The sequence below is a fragment of the Lichenostomus cassidix genome, chromosome Z (assembly GCF_008360975.1).
Source record: "Lichenostomus cassidix isolate B80296 chromosome Z, HeHo_3.0, whole genome shotgun sequence".
Classification (NCBI taxonomy): Eukaryota; Metazoa; Chordata; class Aves; order Passeriformes; family Meliphagidae; genus Lichenostomus; species Lichenostomus cassidix.
The window spans coordinates 37,041,662-37,065,174 of NC_139511.1; the positions used below are offsets into that span (position 1 = coordinate 37,041,662).

Sequence of the window (23,513 nt, forward strand, 5' to 3'; positions counted from 1 at the left end):
AGGGAACAACAGAAGTCAGATGGTCCTCAGAAGCTTACAAAGTTTTATTAGTAAATTCCACACTTGGCATGGGAATTTGTACAAATTAATCCCTGTTGTCCTACAAAAAGCACATGGCAGTGAATTTTGGATAAAGGGGTGGGGTGAAAGGCGAGAGAGGGGGAGGGAGAGAGAAAGAGAGAGACAGAGAGAGAGAAAGCTGAATTTAAGAGGAGGGGATAGGCAAGAGGGACACAGAGAAAGAGTCCTGGGTCCAGCACAGATCCAGCTGATGGGAAGTTCAGGCTGGGCTTAGTGAGGATACTTTTTTACCCTGCCAGGGAGATAACTTTCTCATTTTCTATGCAAATTAGTTATCGTGCACAGCTTCTTCTTTCAGACCTTTCTGGAAATGGGTCAAAGGGCTTTGGGCATCTTGAGTGGTCTTGATCCTTTGCTACAGTCCATTCCCCCATCTCAGTCTCAATCCTGTGCTTGCACTGTGTTGTCCTTATCTCCAAGAGCTACAACAAGGATGTTTGTCCCACAAATGTGCTGCCCTACTTCTGTATGGCCACCTTCACCAGCCACACCCTGTTCTTTCTCACAGTGTGTGTTACCAACAATCACTGGTTGTTACCATCAACAATCCTTGGTTGGCTCCACAACTATCTGGTTATTGCTGTTTGAGACATACACACTGGGGACTCAGGATCCTGCATGAACTTCCTGAGAGCCACCTTCAGCCTCTCCTAAGACCTACTTGGAGGAATCCCATGGGATGGAGCTCTAGAAGATAAGGAGGTCCAAGAGAGCTGGTTAATATCCAAAACACTTCCTCCAAGCTCAAGACCAGTGTAGCTTTACGGGCAGGAAATCAGGCAAAGGGATACCTGCATGGATGAGCAGGGAGCTCCTAGGAAAAAAATTATGGGATGTGGAAAAAGAGCAAGGCCCTGTGGGAGGACTATAGGAACATCATCAGAGTATGCAGGGATGAGACGAGGAAGACCAAGGCCCACTTGGAATTGCATCTGGCAAGTGATATCAAAGGCAAGTGAAAGGGCTTCTACAAGTACATAGCAGCAAAAGGAGATCAGGGAAAATGTGGGGTCACTGCTGAATCAGATGGGTGTCCTGATGATGTAAGACACAGAGAAGGCAGAATTACTGAATGCCTTCTTTGTCTCAATCTTTAATGATGAGGCCAGCCCTCAGGAATTCCAGACCTTGGAGGCAAGAGAGGAAGGCTGGAGAAAGGAGGACTTCTCCCTGGTCATAGAGGGTTGGGTTAGAGGTCAGCTAGATGGACTTAACACCCATAAATCCCTGGGCTCTGATGGGATGCACCCATGGGTGCTGAGGGAGCTGGCAGATGTTGCCAAGCCAACCTCCATTATCTGTGCAAAATCACAGAGAACAGGAGAGCTGCCCAATGACTGGAGGAAAGATGGAGTTACTGCCATCTTCAAAAAGGATCAGAAGGAGGAGCTGGGAAAACACATCCAGTCAGCCTCATCTCTATACCTGAAAAGGGAATGGAACAGCTCATTCTGGAGATCACGCCCAGGCATGTAGAAGAATAAGGTCATTGGGAGTAGTCAGCATGGATTCACCAAGGGGAAATCCTGCCTGACCAATCCAATAGGCTTCTATGATGGCAGGGCAGGATGGGTCAGTGAGGGGAGAATAGTGGATGTTGTCTGCCTTGACTCCAGCAAGGCTTTTGGCACTGTCTCTCTCCCATAACATGCTGGCAGGTAAGCTCAGGAAATGTGGGTTAGATGAATGGACAGTGAGGTGGATGGAGAACTGGCTGAAGGCAGAGCTCAGAGGGTTGTGACAAGAGGAGCAGAATCCAGCTGGAGGCCTGCAGCCAGTGGTGTTCCCATGGGATCAATACTGGGACCATTCTTGTTCAGTTTGTTTATCAATGACCTGGATGAAGGGATGGAATGCACCCTCAGCAAGTTTGCTGAGACACTAAACTGGGCTGATCCACCTGAAGGCTGTGCTGCCATTCTGTGGGACCTTGATAGGCTGGAGAGTTGGGCAGAGAGAAACTTAATGAGCCCAGCAAGGGCAAGTGTTGGGTCTGCAGCTGGGGAGGAACAGCCCCAATGCCAGCACAGGCTGGGGCTGACCTCCTACAGAGCAGCTCTGTGGAGAAGCACCTGGGACTCTTGGTGGATCACAAGTTGTCCAAGAGCTGTCAGTGCCCTTGTGGCCAGGAGGGCAAATGGTGTCCTGGGGTGCATTGGGAAGAGTGTGACCAGCAGGTCAGGATAGTTGATCCTGCCCCTCTACTCAGCCCTGGTGAGGCACATCTGGAGTGCTGTGTCCAGTTCTAGGCTCTTCTGCACAAGAGAGACACGGAGCTACTGGAGAGGGTCCAGTGGAGGGTCACAAAGACAATCTGGGGTCTGGAGCATCTCTCTCATGAGGAGAGACTTTAGGAGCTGGGCCTGTTTAGTCTGGAGGAAAGAAGACTAAGATGAGATCTCATTAATGCATTTAAATATCTCAAAGACAGGTGCCAAGAGGATGGTGCCAGACTGGTGCCCCACGACAGGATGAGGAGCAATGGCCATAAAGTAATACACAAAAAGTTGCACCTCAACATAAGGAAGAATTTCTTTACATTTTCTTTACTTCTGGAACAGGCTATCCTGGAGTGTCCCTCTGTGGAGACATTCAAACCTGTGGACAGGTTCTTGTGTAACCTGCTGTAGCTGACCCTACCTTGAAAGGGTGGCTGGACTCAAAGCTCCAGAGGTCCTTCCCAACCCTAATGACTCTGTGATTCTGACACTTCTAGGCTTCTATAGCCATCCATCCTGTTGGTGCACTGGTGTTTAATCTCATATTTGAGACTGCCTAAGGAGATCAGAAATCAGCTCTGAAACTAGTAGTCATTGATAATGAGAGCAAAAAAGTAGCAATTAAAAGAAATATGTGATTACATTAAGTGATAAAGATGAGAAAACTGAACTTTAGGTCACTTTGAGTATTAGACACTTTTATAGCTCTCCTGTCTCATTATATGAACTTTTTTTTTAGGTAACCTCCTTGGTGTAAGCAACTCCTGTACCCTCATCTCATTTTCACCCCTGATCCCAGTTGTGCTGGCACAAGACTGTACTAAGAACACTCTGTGAATTACATTAGGACATAGAGAGGAATTAAAAGTACTCCTGCCAAGAAAATCCAGCAGTAATTTTTTAACTTACAACTGTGGTCTATTATTCCTAAAGAAGAGGCAGGCTGAACAAAAGCAGACAGAAAATTATTCAGGATGAGTATTTATCCTTACTTGTTGCTATCCCAGGGGTGAGGATGTGATTCAGTGCTGCTTCAGGCATGAAAGCACTCTTTCTGCAGGTGTTTATATGGCACTTCTTAAAGCTGTGACAACTGCCCAGGATCAGAAAGTACAGTGTGTACTTGTTTATTCTGTTCCTCATCACGTGCTTCCCAAAGTTTCTACTATCAACAGCAGAGCACAAGCAACACTTAAATCCTGGAGACTGAAGAGGAAACTGAAAAAAAAGGAAAAAAAGAAAGAGTTTAGGTAATCATAAAAACTTTTTACTTCATGATGTAACTGTGCACTCTGACAATGAAAACTAATAAATCAGTTTTCCTGCGGAGAAAAATATGCACAGTGCACATGCACATATATATATATATATGTTTATACATATCTTTTATACACATATAGTAATTCTCTCTGCTGGTTTCTGTATAGGAACACAAATAGATGTTGATGCCACTAATTTATTGAGGAGCTACATTGCATTTTTTAAATTGGAAACCTAAAGTCATGTGTAATTTGAGGCCAATATAAGTAAATTAACAATACTAGTTCTACATCAGAAGGATTTCTGGTAACCTGGTCCTGTTCCTAAGCAGGCAGGAAAAAAAGATACAGCAAGGATACAGCAAGAACAGAGATGCAAAACTCCTCAGTGTAACCACAGGGCCTCTAAAAACCACCACTTGCTAGGGAAATGCTTGAAGTTTGTTTTGCAGTGGGTATACCTATGTTTAGTGGGTAAGGTCCATGTTCCTGCTGGCAGGATATATATATACACCTGCATATTGCAATGTGTCAGTCATTCAATGCCCTACTTACTGTCAGCCTTACAGCACCCACCTTGCCTTCATTTCAGTATGGTATCACAGAAAAACCTGGATATAATCCCAGCTGCTGTCTTTCCCACGTTTTGTTTCTTTCCTCAGTTTGCACCACAAGCACCCATTAGTGGAGGCTAGCACTGGGACACTGCTCTGGCAAGCAGCTGCCGCTTGGGTGGCTGTTAATGCTTAAATGACAACACTCCTGGTTTGTGGGCTGCTGGGTGACTGGTACTTTCGAAGAGATCCATATCTGCTCTGTATAAACAACCCATACAAACCTCAAACGGAGATTAAGAAAGCAGCAACTCTATTCAGTGTGAACAGTGGCTATTCTTTGCCGGAGCCCTGCTTTGCCCTACCTCACCTACCTAAGTACTTATATGTATTCGGCTGCATGTAGCACAACCCTGCAACCAGACCACTCCACAAAGTCCTTCTTAAAGGCTCAAGGGTGAGTCTTAAAGCTTCCCTTCGCAGTGTAATATGAGTTCAGACCATTTCTCCAGAGCTCTCTGACACTAACCACAGGGTGAGGAGACACCACCTCTGAGGCCCTTGCAACACTGGACCACAACTTCCTTCCATGGCCAGCTGCCAGGGTATCTGAGGGCATTCAGACTGCTGAGAAAATAAGACATAGGGGTTTTTTTGTTGTTGGCTTTGTTGGGTTTTTTTTTAAGAAGCAGAGATTATTTAGTGGTTGGAGCGGTGTGAAAGGTGATGTACCACAAGCTGCCATCAAGTCTGTTGGGACAAGCAGGCAGCATTCATGGTGAAGGTGTTCTGACTATGCCTCTGGATGCAGAAGTTGGCAATGCCTGATATTATCCCTCAGATACTCATCAACATGATATAAAATTGAAAATATATGGAAAGCCCAAAGGCATGAAGGGACATGCATCTAAATGTTAATTCCCATATGTGCCTTTGTATCAGTATTCAATAGCTTCTTGACATAAAATTATATATTAATAAATCAGCACCCATTTGATTTCCTATTACTTTTGGAGAAAGTTGTGGAAACTATACTATTTGTATTATACACATACATGGCTGCTGTTAAAGCACTGATTGCCAAACTTATTGCCAAACATAATTCTTCTTTCCAATTATTGGGAACATTTGCACCCATTTCAGAGGTAAAATAAAGGCAAACTACCAAAACCTAGTGGTGTCCAGTAACAGGATAAAACACGGAAACCCCACCAGTCTCTAATAAATGAGCAGTTGTTCACAAATTACTTTGACTGGAAACTGAGTTAGTCCGAGCAGCCAGCCGCAGAGAGGTGGCCTTGTGACTGCAATCACAAGATGGGGGATCAGAGAACAGGTTGGGCTGGCAGGCTGCCCACCAGTCCCGTGGCACCCAGGCTGCCTGTGCTGCTGCCCTGCCAGCCCAGCACTGAGGCACTGATCCTGGACACTCTGCCCTGGGACGTCACCCATCCCTGAGAAAGCAAGGCAGCTGAAATGCAGATGCACTTTGAAATGTAGGATCAAATGTGTCTCTGAGCATTTGTATCAAAAGTGGATACTTTATTCTGTTTTCAACAAAATATGCACAAAGGGAGTTTTGCTGTTTTTTTAATAAAGCCAACTGACATTTCTGGAAAAGTCAGGCGAAAGATTTCTTCATTTATAAAATGCCAGCTAATTAGAGACAGAGGACAAGAAAGAGCTCTTAGCTTACATTGATTTTACTAAACAGACACATTGTGAGAAAAGTGTGTGCTTGTGGAAGAGAAGCACGGGTTTAGTAAGAGGAAAGATGGCAAAGTCATTAACTTCTGTGAGACTGCAAAGGTAAAAATACCTGTTTTTCAGAGACATCCAGGGCCCAAAAGTGGGAATGGCAGAGAATAAAATGAACACTGAGATAGAGGATCTGCACATATTACCCAGAGGTACAGAACACCTGAAGTTTTGAGGAGATAATATCCACTATTCAGGGTTCATGTTGTCGTGGGCAATGCTCATAAGCCTCACTCATTGCTACCAAAAACACCTTTAGTTTTTGTTCCTGGCTTTCTGCAAATACAGATGTGTTTTCAGAAAACAGAAAAACCAAAACCTCAAACCAAGCATGTGATCTGATCCAACTGAACTGATTTTAATACTTCATAGAGATAGGATTCTCCACAGAGATCTGGCCTGAGGAGGTTGCTTTTATCTAATGCAATGATTTGCATCATGGTTCTGCAGAATTCTGTTCATCAGGAGCCCAGCAACCTGTTTTCTGGTAGCAGCTTTTGTTGTTGTGACCACGGCGCTCAGTGAAGGCAGTTTGGTGAGCCAGCTTGCAGAGGGTGTTGGCCAAGACTGCTATGTACTCCCACGTTGATAAGCGGAGCTTGGCCTAGGAATTCTTGTCAGCTGCTGAGCAGATCACCCGGGGGATATTTTATCACTTTTAAAGGGACACCTCCGAAGGAGATAATGCAGCCGCTCAGTTACTGGGTCAGCTGTGCTCAGGCTGAATGTGCGTGGCCAGCCTAATCCCAGCCCGGGCATGACCGTTCACGATGTCTCATCGATTCAGCTGATGCTCCAATGCACTGTCGGCACATGCCCGGGGAAAAAAAGAGGTCAGCTCCTCTCCACACCCAGCTGCCTCAGCACCAGCCTTGTCATCGTGTGCTGTGAGGAGCACAGCTCTGAGACACCGTACCGGGTGACACACCATCTGTCCTTTGCCCTTTTGATTGCCAGCTTTCCTGTTTTGTTCCTGCATGGACCATTTTCTCCCTCTTTTAACAACACAGTGTGATTTATTATCCCAGCACAGAAAAAGGGGACTGTTCAAACAAAAGCAGGGAGGATAAGTGGAAAGGGCCATGCAGACAAACGTCAATCTAAAATTTAAACTCCATAAAAGAACAAGAATAGGGATGTTTACTTTTAGCTCTTTTGAAGCTCTGCTGGGAGAAAACAAAGCCAAAGAGGGAGTCTAGCCTTCTCCCAAATGCACACCCACAGCTGCTAATCAGTTGCATGGCCTCTGGCAGGCAGCCTCGCTGCTGTTGGCCTTCCTCCTCTCCCACTTCTCAGCTCGGTGTCAGTTTAGATTAAAAACCCAATGTGGAGGGAGTTTCCTTTGCTCTTGGTTTGCAGAATTCCTAACAAAAAGGCTATAAAGTTTGTTGAAATGTCTAGAAATACTGCAACAGAAATACCACTTCAAAAATATTCCTGATGGGCATCCTATGACCACAAGTTTGCTTCTGAAACAGTCTTTTATGTTGCGAGAGAAATGTGATCAAACCTTGTAACAGCTCTGAATCAGAAAACACAGGTCCACTCCAGTTCTTCCTAGCAAGCAACAAATGGCAAAAAGGCAGCAGGATTTATTCTTAACCTTTGCACAAGGTATTGGAATTTCTACATAAACAGAGAGAGAAGTTTATTCTAACTATGAGAGACTATTATTGTAAATCTCCAAAAGCCAATGCAATTTTACAACACAGCTGATTTTTCCAGCATTTCCTATTACGAAAAAACCCTGCTGTCAGCTTATGCTTCATGCTTGAATGAGGAAATCAATACTGCTAAACATGGCTGAGCAGAAGGAATGTTAAGATGGCTATTGAGAAGAATTTGCATTCACAATTCTGGCAAATTCACCAATTCTGGCAGTGGTGTGCTATTACGGTAAAAGGTTGTGCTATGTGTTTGGTCATACACCTATCTAGCAAAAATGGGCACCTGCAGACACAGCAATGAACCGTTTTAAGAGTTTAATGGGCAGCCCTGTCTAGGGTTTTTTGTGCCTTGTTACAAGCATCATAAACTGGTATGTTACAGAGATATGCTTAGAAGTACACTTCCTTTGCAGGAAAAAACACCTGACTTGGCAGCTCTGAAGCCACCTCATTTGACCTTTGGATTTTAAGCAAAAACAAGTGTGTTCCAAGACACGCTACAGCCTCAAGGAGTTCTCAACACCCTGTTTCAGCATCAACTTCTCAGACACCCTCAGACAGTTTGAGTGTCTAACAGCCCAGCATTTATTTTAAACAGCTCTATGTCATGGCATGCATGCTGTGCAGGAAGCTTTCACTAGTAATTAAAAAAAAAAAAAACAACACCTTACTCATTAGAACTTAGAATATTTCCATGACAGCTTCTGAGGCAGTTTTTCCTGGTAGAGGTGGGAAGCAATAGCTGTAACAGCTTCAGAGGGCCCGTAGTAGCACCCCAGGGGAGCACACCTAAACCATTCTCACCCTAGAGGAATACACAATAGCACAGGCAAAGAGCTTCGAAACACAAATTTAATTCCAGATGAATGTCCAAAGTGTCACTAAGCATATGAACAACACTTAGAAGGCTGAAGAATTGTCTCTTCCTTGCTGAGATCTCAGACCAACAATCCTAGAGGACCTTACAAAGCCAACCTTAACCAACTAGGGCAGCCTTCTGAAGGTGGTGGGTGGGGGAGTAGCTCACTCTCTGACTCTGCTCTATCTTTGACCACTTCTTCCCAAACCAGGACTGTAGAAGGTACCAGGTATCAGAGCTGCAGCACCACACCTGATGACACACCTTGTTACTTCTACAGTGTGTTTGCCAACATCACTTTATTGGGAAAATCCAACAGGTTTCACAGAGTAGATTTTGGATCTCCTGAGAGATGGTGAGAACTGTCAGTGAACAAAACAAGGAAGCATTGTAAAAAAAGAATCCAATACATATTTTACAAATGCCTGTCTCCATGCTTTCTTTTCTCCTTTGTGACAAAGGTTGGCGGTAGCTCTTCAACAGAAAATAGGCATGATGGAAACAAAAGCTGTTGCAGAAATCATATTTTAAGACCAGGAAAATAATCTTCGTACAGCTGAGCTTGAAAAGAGGAAACAAAACAGTCAAGTTCTCTGTGAGCACAAATGAAGGTGGCTTCTTCTGAGACTCTTAATCTATCTAAACTAATCAATCCATGGATCAGGTCTCCACCATGTGGCCAATCCTCCTCCTCCCCAAAATAAAGCTCCAATTGGGCTCCCTGTCTGTTTTCAGAAAAGACTTATTGAATATCACCTGAGTTCAGTTTTTTTGAATTGTGAATGAAATTTTATTATTATAGCCTTTCTTCCAAATGTTTTAGGTGTCCCTACATTTATCTGAAATTGCATTAGTGATTTGGTAAAACTGTGATTAGCAAATGGGATAACAACATCCCCATTACTTAATTTAAACAATTATTTCTTCAAAACAGTGAATTTGTTAAGTCAGCATTTCCTGCTATGACTTCCTGGCAAAAAGACTGAAGAATCTTTTTGGATGGACAGCAAATAAAAATAGGCTCTCACTCTCATGTATCTTGATAAAGTCCAAAGAAAGCCAGAAAGCAGAATCAGGTTACATTATGACAGCCTTCAGGGTATGCTCAGCTCCTTGGGTAACAGCCAGAAACTGCAGTCAGTCTCTAATATGGGAAAACTGATTAGCTGGCATTAAGCTTAAGAGCAACATGACAGGATTTGTTATTTCATCAAGGAGATTAATTAAAGAGCAAATGCTGCACAGATATTCAGAAGCTCATTTTTTTGTTGTTTTTTTTTTTTTTTTAACTGGATATTCCCATTTTCCTATGTCTCTGGCTGTCTCAGAACTATGTTTTCTGAGTGCTGTTATGCAGATCACCAGTTAATCATTCATTATAGAAAACCTTCACTGATACAATTCATCATGTTTGCCTTTCCTGTAAGGTTTTCACAGCATGAGTTGACAAATATTTTGTTACCGTAGTTCTTCAAAGCATTTTGAAAATTACTTTAGTGCATGGCTTGTGTAACAGAATAATGAAATTATTTATTTCACTGTTAATGTTTGGAAATGGATTTAACATCAGCAAAGACAAAAAAAACAATACATGTTAAAAAAACCCACCAAAATTCTGTTCTACTCAGCAGTCACAGACAGGATGAGAAATTGAGTGCTCTCAAGTCGTTTCCTACATGACAGTTAAATTCATTTCTCACCAGACTTCAAAGAATTAACCTCATGTGTAAGCAAAATCATTTAATGTCATTACTTTCCTTGCCTCAAGAGCACGTCTTTTAAAAATTCAGGTCCAGTGACTGGTAAGTACATTCAACAAGAAGATCAGAGAAACTGCTAAGAGACATTTACGACAAGAAGAGTCTATCTAAAAAGCATCAACACATGGAATAAAAATGCAATACTTTTTTCCTCCCAAATTTTTGTTAAAAAGTACATTTTCACAGTTAATATGCTGGCAAACAAGGCCAGCAAAGTTTGTCACCATAGAGAACTGCCATCTAGCATGCAGGTAATATAGTACCCAGCTCATATACTTAGATACATGTAAGATCCCATTAACAACAGCAGCTGCAACTCAGGGCCTAAACAGGGAAGTATAGATAGAATCTTTTACTGATAATACATGTGCACTAGTATTTTTAAAAGTAACACATATTTTAATAAATGCAGCTTCAGCTATCAGCAGGAATATAAAACCAAAACAAGCTTTGGAGAGAAAATACTGGAACAGTAACCAAGAGCTTTAATTACACATAGCTTTCTGGGAACAGCTCTGCAGCTTGCTGTGGCCACACACAACATGCATTTGCTATATCTTTGGAAAGGAAAAATTTTGAACAGAGACACTTTCCCCAACAGGACATATACCACTATGGAATAATTTGATACTTTATTACAGCATTACTGAAGTAAATAAAACAGCTTTACAGAAGGCAGGGCCACCACAGAGGAATCACAAAGGCAGATTTAGTATTTTTCTTGAAATGCATTCTTTAGATTTCTAAGAAAAGACTTACACATATACTTAAACCATACAATAAACAACTGTAACTTATACAAAAATCCTGGTCTTTACAGTGTCACATAAGGCAATTCTGGGTGAAGCTGTTACTTAAGATTGTGTAAATATTGAGTTATCTACATGACCTGACTTACCCTGTCCCTTTCATTATTATTCCACTCTGGGGAGGATGTTCAGCCAGAATGGTCAGCAAGTTTTAATCCACACAAATAGCTGCACTATCACATATTTGTTCTAAAGAAGTCAAAGGCTGATGCCTCTTTTGTGAGCTACCTGCCCATTCACGTGCATATGTTTTGGAAAGTTATTTCCTTTTCATTTCCCTTCTGTTCATAAAAAATATCTTGTTTTCCCAGCAACCTTTTTTAACCCTGGATTTTGCAGTCAAACACCTTTCCCTGTTGCCCATTTCTTCAGCAGTTCAAGTCCCAGCAGACTTTGTACTGCCCTCACCTTTGTTTTAGCCAGTAAGAAAATCCAAAGCACTGTACACTACCAGGCTCACAGTAACATCAGATTCCAGGGATTAAAAAGTGTTCAGAGAGACAAGTCTAGTCCACTCCCAGTTCCTACAGCAAGAATGAAAAATCATATTCTGCATAAGCTTATGCACTTTTCTGCCAGCATTTTGCTCCTGCCTCTCATTTTGAATGCACAGACCATTGCCATTCCCCTCTGAATATCAGCCTTTATAGGACCCCCGGTGAGATCCATACTAATTTCCTCCATAGCTTCCCCCAAGCAGTGTGGATGCTCTCCATAACTGGCTTAGCAAGTCAACTTAATAGCTAAATTCTAACCAGTATTTCTGCTCTGTGGCTTGTTAAACAGCCACTGGGCCAAGTGAGGCTCTTCCTTTAAAAAAAAAAAAAACAACAAACCAAACTTGTCAGGAAATTCAGGTTGAAAGAATTCATCTACAAGCAGCACATGAACAACTCACAATTATTACTATTATTATGGATAACTCATCTTGTTTTTCCTCTTTAAAGAATAATTTATTAAATGCAACTTAGACTTTAAAGGCATTATCAACAAGGAAATTAATCTTCCACCAATTGTGGCCTACGTGTTTTCTTGTGTGCATGGCTATCAGATTCCAAAAAAACACTGTGCACAAAAACCCATGGATCCATAAACTCAGAACTGATGCTAGTTATGCTTCAGAGCTATACCTCCTTCACCTACAGGCCAAGAGCAAGAAGTGATGTCAATACCCAAAAGCCAGGGCAAGTCCTCTCCCTGCTGCCGTTTTTGATATTTAACAATTCACCATCCTCTTCAGGAACTACTGGTACCCAAAATACACCTAATCTTGCCTGGCAACCAAAACACAGCTAATACTCATGGTTTCAGCAGCAGATACCTGCAGACAGAAAAGGTCATACAAGGCACAGTGTGCACCACCTCAGTTAAGTCAACCAGCAAGTATACAGGTAACGAGGAGACCAGCTTCACTTTCCACAGGGACATTTCCCCCTCACCCTCCTTCTTTCTCCAGCTGAAGCTAGTACAGGGGAAGATGTTATCTAGTGTCCTACATATCTCTAGAAACAAGCCCTGTGAAGAGTCCAGGTGTGCTTTTGGTGTTCCTGCTGTATCTTGTAATGCTCAAAAGGACACACCTGCTCCCACTACACAAGTGTGGTATGTTGAGGTGCCATTAAGAAAACACTGACAGATTTAAAAGCTAAGTGAAGAGCAGATGCTGCATGCAGAAGATGATAAAGCAAAGATCTTTGTTATGAGACACAAGGAACCAGATATTTTTCCACTTCCCATTGTAAATCTATATCATAAATTCTACACTCCTTTTTATAAGAGCTATTAGCCATCTGCAGATAGGGTTGCATCTTAGTGATTCATAGAGAGAGGTACACATATAGACTCCAGCTCAGAGTATGATTTAGGATGCCTATTTGACAAGTTCCAAGTAGAAAAAAGACCAAAGAGCCAAGCCATCTCTACATAGTGGAATTTAAGTATTTATTTAAAAAGTCAACCTTTGGACACGTTGCAATTTAAAAAAAAAAAAAAAGGAAAAATACAAAGAATCTATGGGATTAAGCAGCCAAAAGCCAGCAATATTACAAGCTGTTTACATACCAACATTTACATTAATTTAAACAAGTGGCATGTCACCAACATGTAAAATATACTTCAAGAGTTTTAAAAATCAAGTTGAGTTTTGAAAGACACAAGGCTACCACATGTGAACATGTGTTTGGTCATTCAGTTTAAATCCCCTCTTGTACTGAAATGTTCAGTCTTCAAATTATACAAGTGGATAGCTAGCAGCTGTTGCTATTCCACAGTGGTTCTTCCTGTCCTTGGCCATGTAGATATATCCTTTGTCACCCCACTTCTCACCCCAGCTGAAAACAAAAGCAAAGGGTTTGTTTACATTTTCAGAAGTTACTTATTTACTGCTCTCCCCCCTAAGTGTTTAAACTGAAAACTGCTGAATTCCACATTTGTGAAGAAAATCCAAGGTAGTTGCAACCAAAAAACTAAAGTGTTTTCCAGCAATTAAAAGCATCCCAGGAGGCATCCCAAGCTCATAGAAATGAAGAATGCAGCCATTCTCCCATGAGGTAGTCACACTGACGTGCAAACCTTGACTACAGGTGCCTGAAGCACAGACACTGCTCCCAGGCAATTTAAGGGAAGTCAAAGGCTGCAAGCAGCATTTGAGGGTGGTGCCCCAGTAATGGTGAGAACATGAGACAAGCTCATGTGATGTGCCCTTCGGCATTAATTTATTATTTTCCCTCCAAGGAGGTAACTCCATCTTTAAAGTGTTATCCTATTTCACACAAGTGAGCAGCACTCTGCTTCCAAAACAAATCCATTACACTCCCCCAAGCAGACTTCTTCCTGATCCCCACTCTGCTCCACTCCTTTAAGATCTACTAAGTTCACAGGCTGTGTCAGCACTGAGCTCCCTTAAATTAACTGAACAAGCAGAATAAGATGGCTGCTTTGGGCCTACTTTATTAGGCTGCCAGCAGTGTGAGTTGGATTTAACCTTTGTCATACCACACATTCTGAAAACAGTCTCCAGATTTCCCACACAGAGATTTTAATTACTGTTGTCTCTCTACCTCTCGCCCTACAAGTGACAAACTACCTTCTATTCTCCCTGGCAGACAGATCTTACCTGTTCTTAACAATCCAGTATTTCTTCCCATCTACATCTTCCCCCTCAAAGCCATAACCTACAACCAGAACACCATGGTCCAAGTCTTCACTGCTGCAGTCTGGTTCATAGTAGATACCTGTGAGGGTACAAGTTCACTCATGAACAAATTTATCTGCAGAAAACCCTTCTGCCTCAGGAGAAGCTTTGTGTATTTCAAATTTAATGTTTCACAGCCTCTTGAAAGTTAGAGGAAGAAATCATAAGTGAATTTCATCATGGCAAAAACTGAGGGACAAGTACACACATATGCAAGAGAAGTACATATGGAAAACCTGACCCAGAATTAAAATAAATTCTAAATTATGTCACAAGATCATACCTAGGTTTTTTTGGTCTATTAAACTGTAAGGTAACAAATACTGAGTATTTAAAAAAAAAAAAGTTCTCTGAATGAAAATTGTTAACAAATCCCCACCTGACTGATAGAACTGGAATGAAGAATGGCCTGCATCAATAGCAACAGACACTGGACCCACAGCTGCAACTGCTTTCATGAGAGCTCTTTCATGTCCTTGAGGGATGTCAACGAAGCCAGTGTCATTAGCAGCATTGTATTCTGCCTTGTAGCGACAGTCTTCATCATCCTAAGCAGAGAAAGCTCTACTTATTACACAGTCTTCCATTTAACACACAGGTGAGCACAGAACTACTAGACATTTTGTGACTTTGCAGCTTTGAAAGCAAGGGACTGAAGAGGATCCAATTGCCTCAGCAGTGCTTTGCAAGGAGATAAGACGGGGATACAGAAGAACTGCTGTTGAGTTTCTCAAAATGACAGAAAAAGTAAAAAACGGTGGGGCCTGGAAAAAAAAGCTTTACTGGGGGTGCAGAGGGCACCAGAGCTCTGGAACTCTGCACTCTTTGGTGGGCAGGACAAATATCTTTACAGGAAGGAAAAGAAGCCCAGAATGGCTTAATGGGCAATGGAAGAGAGCCAAGTATTCATTAATTACAAAGCAATCCAGAAACTGCTCATTGAGCAAGCACTTTAAATCCATGGGTTTAGTATGTCATAGTTTGAAAAGCTGTATAGAATGATTTGAAAGTTAGGAATTTTAACTACATGACCTTACATACAACATTTGTGTATTATGTTGCCTTTTTTTTTCCCCAGTGAAGCCTGAACTGCTGATGTCACACACATTTACCAGAGGAGAGAGGTGAGACCTAGCTTGGAAGTCAGATCATGTAAAATTGAAACAGATTCAAGCAAGCACATCCTTCCCTTACCTGCATCACAGGTTAGTACTAAAGTTGTTTCCCCAAGTAAATGAAAACAGACTACAGCTCAGTTGCTTGCTTTTAGCAGTCAGCAAGTTAGGCACTTTCTATAATCAACTGGGATCTTTAGAACAGCCAAGATTAGGAAACGTTTGAGATTACAGGGACACAGTTGAGCAGGAACCCAAATCCAATGCTGTTCACAACAAATGGTACTGCTATTGGCCACTCAGACAGCACAAAACAAGCTGCAAGAAGTGATCCTCTATAGTGCACAGAACTCTTAAGAAAAGAAAACCACGAACCATGGGCTCTCAAGTGATACCACAATTGACTACTGCTCTTTCATCCTCTTGTATCTGTTCAACATTTGATAGACCATTACAGGGTTTTTAAAAAGCCTGTCTGTTATCTCCATTTATGCATATTTAGTCCAAAAACAGAACTCAAGGCAACAACTGCTGTTAAAAAAACAAATGACACTAGCCACAAGAATTAGGTGGTCTATAGGTAGCAACTCTGTAATAGGTCAGTTATGGGAAGATGAATTGCTACATTACCACTAAGTAGCACTGTTGGCAAGGGCTGGGTTCTTGGTTTAGTGTGGCAACCAAGATAAGGCATGATAGAAAGGCAACAACAAGGGGGAGGAATAAGAATAGTTGCTCCAGTTTTTCTAACTGGTCTGTCAAGATTTTGACCTCAAAGACCAGTGCAATACGTGATTCCTACTGGGGCTGGCAATCATGGCAGCTCTCTTAGCAAAAATGCAACAGGAATAACAGATGTACTGATCACTGTAAGGACATTTTCCTTTCTAGGAATGCCTTTTCCAACACACAATTTTTTCCACACAAAACACATGACACCTGCAATACAAGTTCAGCTATTACACTTACCTTTGCAGTGTATGGGTAAGATTCCTCTGAATCAATGCCCCCATTATCCTGCACGTATTGGAAAGCCTGGTCCATGAGACCACCATTGCAGCCTTGATTCCCTTCAGGGCGAGAGCAGTCCACCAGATTCTGTTCACTCAGTGAAACAAGTTTGCCAGTTTTTCTGAAGTGCTGCCCTTCAAGAGCTCCTGTTGTGCTGAAAGCCCAGCAAGAGCCACACTGACCCTGAAATATACATGGAAATAACATGTTATAAACTCAGACAGACACAAAATGGTGCTTAATTTAGTAACCCATAAACAGGTACAGTGTTTTCCCTCTATGAAAGTGGATGTAGTAGTCAGGGAGCTGGACCTATAACTGGTTAGAAATCCACCATCAGATAGTACCTGGTCTTTAACCGGAGTTACATATCCCTTCTCTCGCCAATCTACCGATCGTGGTGCTTCCAGGAAGTTGGGCTCAAGAAACTGGGATCCTCTGTATTTTCTTTCTGACTTCTTGTGTACATAACCATTCATCAGCTGTCTGAATTCCTCAGTTGTCTGAAAAGCGAATCAATACATGTAATCACTATCACACACCACTACTCAGCACTGTACATTTCATGCCTCTATACATACCATGTCGCCAAACTGATTCATTCCCAACTTGTAGCTGTGTTTTCCCAATGCATGATCCAGATTGTGGATTTCAATCATTTTCAGATTCTTCTCCCAAACCACTCTCCTCCAGCCTTCCTCTCTCTAAGGGGCAAAAAAACCAGCGTACTTTAAGGAGGCAGGTCAAACCAAGCTCGCTTGCACGACAACGAGCTTTTTAAGACTTGTAATACTCGGGCAAACGTAGGACTACTCGAACGGGAACGGTGCTTAAGAGGTGGTCTTTTTGCCGCCCTCATAACAAAAACAACGAGTACAGTGCAGCTGAGTCAACGCATAGCCACAGGAAAGGAATCTGGGAAGAGAAGGATTATGCTTCCCAAGCGCTGCCCATAGCCGGCGTTGTAACAAAGCAGACATGACTCAGCTGACGGGGCCCAGCTCGGTGCGCTCAGCGCTGGCCCAGCAGAGCACGTACCCCGGGGGCTCACCTCATGATAGTCCTTCTTGTGCCACGACTTCCACAGCTGCCAGTGGCTGTCCAGCTCGGGGTCCAGCCTCGGTGCGCCGAGAACCACGCCCAAGCAGAGGCAAAGCGTGGTCAGAAACGGGCTCATGCCGGCAGATCTGCCAAGGACGGAGGAAAAGCGGTCAGGCAGGGCGCCCTGAGCTCGGAGGATGCCAGACCCGAGACCGCCCGCGCGTCCTCCGCCAGCGGCCGGCGGGAGCCGAGCGCCCCGAGCAGTCCGCCCCGCCCGCGGCCGCGACTGTAAACAAGCTCCGGCGGCGGGGCCGGGATGGGGATGAGCAGTCGGCAGCCTCCCGAAGCAGCTGGAATGGCGGCCCCTTCCCGGCAGGAGCCGCCCCACCGCCGGACAAGGCCGCGGGACAAGGCCGCAGCCGAAGCCGGCCTTCTCCACGCGCCCCCACCTCACCTCTCAGAAGGGCCACTGCTGCTCTCCCAGCTCCCCAGACCGACGGCGCTTGGCCTCCGCGGCCCTTCTTATCCCGGTCGCGGCCGTACCCGCCCCGCCGCGCCCATTGGCGGCCGGGCCGGGCCGGGCCGCTCCTCCCGCCGGGCCCGGGCTGGGGCGGGGTCTGCCGGGGCTGCCCCCGCATCGCCCCGGGGAGCGGGCCGGGAGCGCCCGGAGGCGGTGCGGGCTGTTGTGGGGCAATCCCGCACCGCCCGAGCCGCTACCTTAAGCAGTGTTTGTCCAAGTATTTACTCCGAGCGCTGTCGGGCAGGAGATAGTGGCAGCACGCTAAGCTGGGTGGAATTTAACCCGGCGGGACTTAAAGCGAGCAGCTGGCACAACGAAGGGAAAACAAAGTCTGGAGGCAAAGAGACACGAATGGCGGGTGTTGGCAGCCCCAGCCCCGTCCCTGTGCTCCGGGGATGACTCCTGCCCGGGTCGGGTTGTTGAGGCTGGTGCTGCCCCGGTGGTCTCTGGCCCCGGGTGCCTGGGAGAGCTGCTGCTGCCCTTGCAGCTCCGCCACAGGTTTTGTTGAACGCTTTCATGGGGCTGGCGCCAGGCAGGTGTGAGGAAGCATCTCCCACGGGGCACAGCGGCGTGGCCGTGACACTGCTGCTAGAAACATTTCCAGGAACGTCCCCATGTTTTAATATCTGAAAATTGCTTCGTTGTTTTTTGCTTGTTTGTTTGGGGCTTTTGTTTTGTTTTTTTCTTCTTTTTTTGGGGGGGGGGGTGTGTGGTGGCGTTGTTTTTGGGTTTGGTTTGCGGGTTTTTTTGTTTGTTTTCCTTATTTTTTTTCCTGCCTTTGGACCCAAGCTCGGTAAGAGATATTTTAACACCAGTGTGGCTAGTGTTTATGTGCATAGCATCCAGTAATACCTACTGGAAAACACTGTTTGTGACACCAAGAGTCGCAGCACTATGAGATACTAGAGAGTTTACACATGGACTTGGTACACAGTACTAGACAAACTGCAATTTTTAACAGGGAACTTGTCTACAGTAGTAGAATAACTGCAAGTTGTGCGAGATTCACCCTTAAACCATTGTGGAGCCAGCATTGCTGATGGCTTTAGCTTATAAACTTGAGAGCATGTATTTAGTGTAAAAATCAGGCTTTGCAGACTGTTACACAACAGTGAAAAGGAAGAAATCATATGATATGTACTTCTCACTTTTTTGATGCCTTAAGAAACACAGTGTGTTGCTAAAACAAGCAATACACGTTTACTTACCCAAACAATCTCAGGAGCACTCTTTGGCTCAAGGAAAACTTATTGAGCCAAATACCTAAATATATGTTGGAGGGCTAGTATTGTCTTTTTAAAGTACTGATGCAAGTCTGCTATGCATTGTCTCTTTCCAGTATGAAACTTTTCACTTCATATTTAATACCCATTTAAATACCTCAGGAGAGTTAGATGAACTTCTTTGGTTTGATTAACTCATAATTAGGTGGGGTTTTTTAATCTCGGGTTTTGGTTATTTTGAGATGTGTGGCATTTGAAAATTTTTTATTTCACAGCTTTTTGCCAACATTTTCTGTGAAGATTTCTCAGTCCTGTTTAGGTTAGCTTTGTGCAACTGTATCTAGTATCGACTGAGCACTGAAAGGCTACAAGTAAATTATCAATGAACTGTCGACAAGGAGTTCTCTTCTTAAAGGACAAGATGTTTAGCTGGCATGGCAGGAGGTAATGTCTAAATTACAGAAGGTCTTGCACCATAAATCACATGTCTGCTGTTCTGTAATGTGCCCTGAGATGCACCAAGGCAAACTGATGCTTTTCTGGACGAGGTCCTTTCTCTTTGGGGAAGTTACCATGCAGTCAGCTAACATGTGATACCACTGTGCTGTCTCTCCTCCTGAATGCTCTTGGTGCACGTGCACACACACACACAGAGGAGTCACATACCATTTTTACTATGAAGGTAAATTCATCCTGCAAGGTTATTTAATGACTGTACATAGGGAAATCTTAGCTGAGAATTTGTTGAAATCCTTGAAGGAGACAGGAATACTTTCACGTTCAGCATGTTGACTTGGGCTTGTAGTGAGTCATTACTGTTGTGTGGATATATCAGTTCCCTAGGTATTTTGCTATGGAAGTTTGAGAGTCTAGGTGCAAAGATATAAGCATATGCAAGAGAAATCAGCGCAGCAACAGCCATGGTCAGAAGTTGGTCATCACAAGAGTGCTATTTAGAAATCTGTGACAGAGGCTGGCCTAGTACTACCTCCATCTCCTGGATGCACATTTCCTCTCTGTGAAGTCTATTATATAAGATCAACATGAAAACTGCCAGCCATATTGCCGCAGCTGTTTGTTATTTCAGGCAAGGTAAAAACACCATATTACACAGCTACTCAGCATCTCTCTGTCACTGTTCCAGCTGCTCCTGCTTGTGCACCACGATGTTTTCACAAGCCAGAGTGTAAGGCCAGTGTGGTGATGGTCTGCTGAAGTGAACAGAGGGTCAGTGGCAGCAGTTACAAGTCAAAACTGAGCAGATACTGATAGAAATAATTTTCCACCAAACTGTGCAACCTTCTGATAGTATGCTGCAGTCACACTAGCTATAGCAGCCTTAGCTCTATTGAAAACATGTCTGTGGGGACTGAGCAATGCATTCCTTCTAGGTTAGCAGAGAGAAGGCGTGAAATCAAGAGCTCCTTCAGTTCCTCTCCTTAAAATCTCAACAGATACCATCCCATCCAGTCCAGATGAAACCTCGCTAGCCATGCTAATCACAGTAGTCAGAGTTCTGCCTGCAGTAATCTAAACATCAAAACTTTGAAGGAAGACTCTTGTCCATTACTTTAAATCTCTCAATTTCAGAGGATAATACACCAAATTGTTTTGAAAAAAACACCAGCTTTTGAAGAACTCTGCATAACGCAAAACTCCATCTATTTTGCCAAAGGCATACCGCTCTTCTAAGATGCAGGAACAATACCTCTTAATAACTGGGCATGTCACCATTGCAACAGCCAAAAGTTTGCCAACTGCCCTGTAGCTATCAGGCCCTACAAGTTACCAGATAACATAGGCTGTGCATTTCTAAATAGTGCCAAGAACTCGCATAGCAGTGTGTTGCCTCTGAAGCTGAAGGAGTCAATTCATCATTAACTCTCCAGGGACACATTTCATCAACATGAGATGTGCTGCTGCACATCACAAGTGTGCAGCACAATGCTCCCCCTGTGGAACCATCTACTTATTTGAATACGGGATTTTTAGAACTTTTTTCGTACTTTTAATCTTTGCCCTTCTTTGTTCTTTTGGTACAAGTGCACAGAGGAAGGGACCAATCTGCATCTTCGAGAAGACAACCCAGCAATCAGAAAAGATAAGCTCCTTTGTAATGGCAATTGACTTGCCAAGCTACAGGAGGCTGGCAATATGTGAAAAACACCTGAGCAATGTAAACAGAATAAGCTGTCACACTCAGCTGTCACAAGACTGTGCACAAGCAGCTCCCCCAGACCAGCAATCTCAAGGTAACTCATGAGCCATGATATTTACTGAAATAAAAACAAGTGGTTTGTTTGTATGCCATTTTATCTAAACAGCAAAGCTAGAACATTTTATTTAGTCAAAGTATTGGAAGCATTTTGCATTACTATTGAGACTAAGTTCAGAACTTTTATTCCTCAAATAAAAATATTGAACGGGCTTGCTTAAAAGCTAATACTGTGAACATGTTTGTTTATACAAAGTTTAAAGTCCTATAGCTTAAATCTGGTTTCATCCTACTACACTATGGCTTAAGAAAAGACTTCTACAGGAGCATGGTCTCAGTCAAGATATGAAAGTGTTATTTAGCCTAAATTGCAAACTACTGTATTTTGTAGCAAGCTTTCACTAAACAACTTCCACTAGATGCTACTATATATATACATAATTTTAAAATTCATGTCTTATATGTACTTCTGTTCAGCCAAAATTTGATCCAGTTTAGAAAATCCACTACTGTTGTATTTCAGAGAACATTGTGCTGATTTTACATCCCAGAGTCTGGTTTGTGTGTAAGAAATTCCAGTCATATGTGTCCTAAGGAAAATGAAATTTTAAAAAATACAGGTCAACTTTCTTTTCTAAAAAAATAATCATGATTTCCTTTTATTGTATGGTAAAGATTCATCATGCAAGAAAAAAGCACAGTAAATTTCCAAAACCAAAGTGACTGCTTCAGAAAGCTGTGAGGATGTGAGAAGACAATTGCAGTAGTGATATCCCTATGCTTCTTGCTTTAATAATTATTTTTAGTGGCATGCTCAGAAAACTTGTAGGAACTGCAGATATTTTTTTTACTTAAATTGATTTGAACGTATCTGGGAAAAAGGCTACCAAGTAAACATGAGTGGTTTCTCTTCTTCCATGCAGCTCCATGAAAATAACCAGCTTCCTTCCCCAGCCTAGGCATTCCTCACCACAGATTTGAGGTGGCTCTGGAATTTAAAAATGTCACTCTGGGATTAACAATGTTCATTCTTAAGTAGCCTCTTAAGAATCTTTGTTTCATGCTCTCCCTAGTAAAATATCAGATTCAAACTGTTCTTCAGCTGTAGCACCTAATGAGGTTAGTTGAATCATTATTAGGTTAGACAAGCAAGCAGCATTTACTTCAAGGGAACGCAGACAGGGTTCTGTGAGTGTTCTGAAGACCTGGGAGATGGCTGAGAAACAGTGACACAATCCTCCTGAAACACTTCTTTGTTTTCAGCGGTCTTGTGATCTACCAGAATCACCATTTCCTCACCCAAGTGCTAGATAAGAAACCACATTCCAGCTTCTCTGCTGGCCCACAAGGCAGAGACGACTTCGTTTGCATCTCAATGTCTTACCTGGTCAGAGGAGTTGGGAAATGATGCAAGGGATTGCTTGCCTTGCAAGAAAGACCAGGTGGGGGTCCTCCATTACTTCAGGATTAGGGTTTCTCACAAGCAGTATTCCGTCCCTGTGAGGTTTTTCGTGAAGACTTTTTTTTTTTTTTATATGTATGTATGAATGGGGGAAAAATTAGTTCTTTTTGTTTCTCTTTTCTTATACCTTAATTTTTTTAAAGAGGTTGAATACTGAGTCATGTTTGAAGTCAGCTTTGAAGCATTGACCATGGTGTAACTCACGTGCTTAAAATTTTAAATTTCAGTTTGATTGATTCCTCATTCATTACTCAGTGTGTCCTCCTGATTTCTGGCAGGTAGTAATTTCTGTGTTTTAGGAGATTTGTGATTTTGAAAACTAACCAGGGGAAAAAGTGGAAGTATGCAGGGAAGTATCATCTTGAGTTGTTGATGTAGAAGTTCACAAATATAGAATAATTTCCACATTATATTGATGTTTCTCTAAAATTTAAAGATTATTGGTGTTTTTTCCTCCTTATACTAAGAAGGATATTTTTAAAAAATTACATAAAAGTACTGACCATTTCCTGACTCTCCTAATTTAAAATTTTATTAACAAGTCGGAAATTGTAAATCCTGTCTGTATTGTAAGGTTCCTCTGACCAAGACCAGTTTTTTACTGCCCATCTGTACTCTACAGATCACAGTGAAGGCATTTTAATAGATTTCAAAGAAGGTGTGGGGAGGATTTCACATACTATTTAATATTTTAAATCACATTTTGTTTTAAGCAATGATCCACCATTTCTATTTTGAGAAGGAAACAGTAATAAAGTTGAAGCATA

The 23,513-nt window shown here is 42.8% G+C and overlaps 1 protein-coding gene across 1 annotated transcript; it reads right to left on the reverse strand.

Moving 5' to 3' along the window:
* Positions 1–12,886: 12,886 nt before the first annotated feature.
* CTSL (cathepsin L) lies at positions 12,887–17,912 on the reverse strand. The gene is made up of 8 exons (XM_085042012.1): positions 17,781–17,912; positions 17,337–17,472; positions 16,867–16,989; positions 16,633–16,788; positions 16,244–16,468; positions 14,539–14,707; positions 14,082–14,199; positions 12,887–13,296 (listed from the first exon to the last, which is right to left on the reverse strand). Exons 2-8 carry the CDS (start codon positions 17,460–17,462, stop codon positions 13,197–13,199), a joined length of 1,017 nt encoding a protein of 338 aa, XP_084898138.1. The 5' UTR covers positions 17,463–17,472; positions 17,781–17,912; the 3' UTR covers positions 12,887–13,196.
* Positions 17,913–23,513: the final 5,601 nt, after the last annotated feature.

Excerpts from the sequence above, each read along its gene's own strand:
- CTSL (XM_085042012.1), bottom strand. The coding sequence starts at position 17,462 with ATGAGCCCGTTTCTGACCACGCTTTGCCTCTGCTTGGGCGTGGTTCTC. Across the intron at positions 14,200-14,538 it reads ATTCCAGTTCTATCAGTCAG|GTATCTACTATGAACCAGAC; the intron begins GTGGGGATTTGT and ends GTACCCTCACAG. Across the intron at positions 13,297-14,081 it reads TACTGGATTGTTAAGAACAG|CTGGGGTGAGAAGTGGGGTG; the intron begins GTAAGATCTGTC and ends TTTTGTTTTCAG.